The sequence below is a fragment of the Perkinsus marinus genome (assembly GCF_000006405.1).
Source record: "Perkinsus marinus ATCC 50983 genomic scaffold scf_1104296934454, whole genome shotgun sequence".
NCBI lineage: Eukaryota > Perkinsozoa > Perkinsida > Perkinsidae > Perkinsus > Perkinsus marinus.
Genome location: NW_003214782.1, coordinates 1 through 1,158, shown reverse-complemented (window position 1 = coordinate 1,158; position 1,158 = coordinate 1). Strand labels below are relative to the sequence as shown.

The 1,158-nt window shown below is 47.5% G+C and overlaps 2 protein-coding genes across 2 annotated transcripts; both read left to right on the top strand.

The window, feature by feature from the left end:
- Positions 1-87: 87 nt before the first annotated feature.
- On the top strand, positions 88-391 carry Pmar_PMAR026822 (adenylyl cyclase-associated protein, putative; the record flags this gene model as incomplete). Its single annotated transcript, XM_002784857.1, has 3 exons — positions 88-170; positions 219-332; positions 382-391. Coding segments are annotated over 3 exons (207 nt in total), but the record flags the coding sequence as incomplete, so codon positions are not given.
- A 157-nt stretch (positions 392-548) lies between these two features.
- Positions 549-1,053, top strand: Pmar_PMAR026821 (hypothetical protein; the record flags this gene model as incomplete). Its single annotated transcript, XM_002784856.1, has 3 exons — positions 549-648; positions 756-919; positions 967-1,053. 3 exons carry the CDS (start codon positions 549-551, stop codon positions 1,051-1,053), a joined length of 351 nt encoding a protein of 116 aa, XP_002784902.1.
- Positions 1,054-1,158: the final 105 nt, after the last annotated feature.

The following is a 1,158-nucleotide window of genomic DNA, read 5'->3' as shown; positions in this document are numbered from 1 at the left end:
GTACCCTGCATCAGCATCGATAAATGCTCAGGGGTAATTGGGCTTGGTCTTGCGGAGGAGAGAATGAGTAGAGTGTGTGTTGCCTAGGTACAGCTGTACCTGTCTAAGGCTTCCTTGGACTGTACTATCACCACCAGCAAGAGTTCTGAGATGAATCTCAATATTCCAATGTAGTGTAGTAGTGTCCTTTCTACTTCGCATGGAGGTAATGTCTTAAGATCCGATGATGGTGACTATAAGGAGATGCCAATACCCGAGCAGTTTGTCCACAAATTGGTGAATGTTGAGGAGCAACCTGCTACGGCCAAGCTACACAGTGCTGTGTCCGACCTGTAATGAGACTCTCATACTATTCATTGTCATCATCATGATGCTGTGTAGGTACGCCTGATGATGATGATGTCCTCCATTAATTCTCATTGCAACTATACTCAATTGATCATGATTTTCGTATCGATACCACAGCGTTGCGCAGTAGTGCTGTGCAGTAGGTCCCTTCTTTGGACATCCTCACAACGAACATCCTAAGTAGCTTCCTTCACTTCTGGATGGATACCTCGACCACCTCTCCCGTTCCTGAGGAGGCTCCTGTAGCCAAATTGCAGCTCAATGCCAAGCGGAAATGTGCCCTAGTAGTAGGGTTCAATGGTAGTAGATCGAGAGAGCCCAACAGTCCTATAGGGTACCTCGAGCCTGATAATGGAGCTCTGGTGTATCATAATAGTAGTGGGATGTCAGGAGCTCCTTGTTTGCAGGTACCAAGTACCGAGGCTTACAGATGAATGCTGATAACTGTGATCGTATAGACTATGTCGAGTCAGACCTACTAGGGGCTATGAAGAGGGCTGGTGTGGTGAAGCCTGATGTCGTACGTTTAGATGAGATTCAGTGGACGAGGAGTAGTCGGACAGATGCTGGTGTACTACACCTACTCCCTGCGTGGCTGGTATAACCGTTCCCTTGTAGGTCTCGGCAGCGCGTATCGTGGTAAGTGCTAAAATACTAGTTCATGAGGCACCTGAGGTGAAAGGCAATCGTCAGCTGATAGGGTGAATAGAACGTAAGCCTTCTATTGATGGGGGAGAGTCGCTCATATCAAGCTCTATAGTATCCAGAGGTGGTGGAGGCTATCAATAAGAGCTACCTAGAGAGATCAAG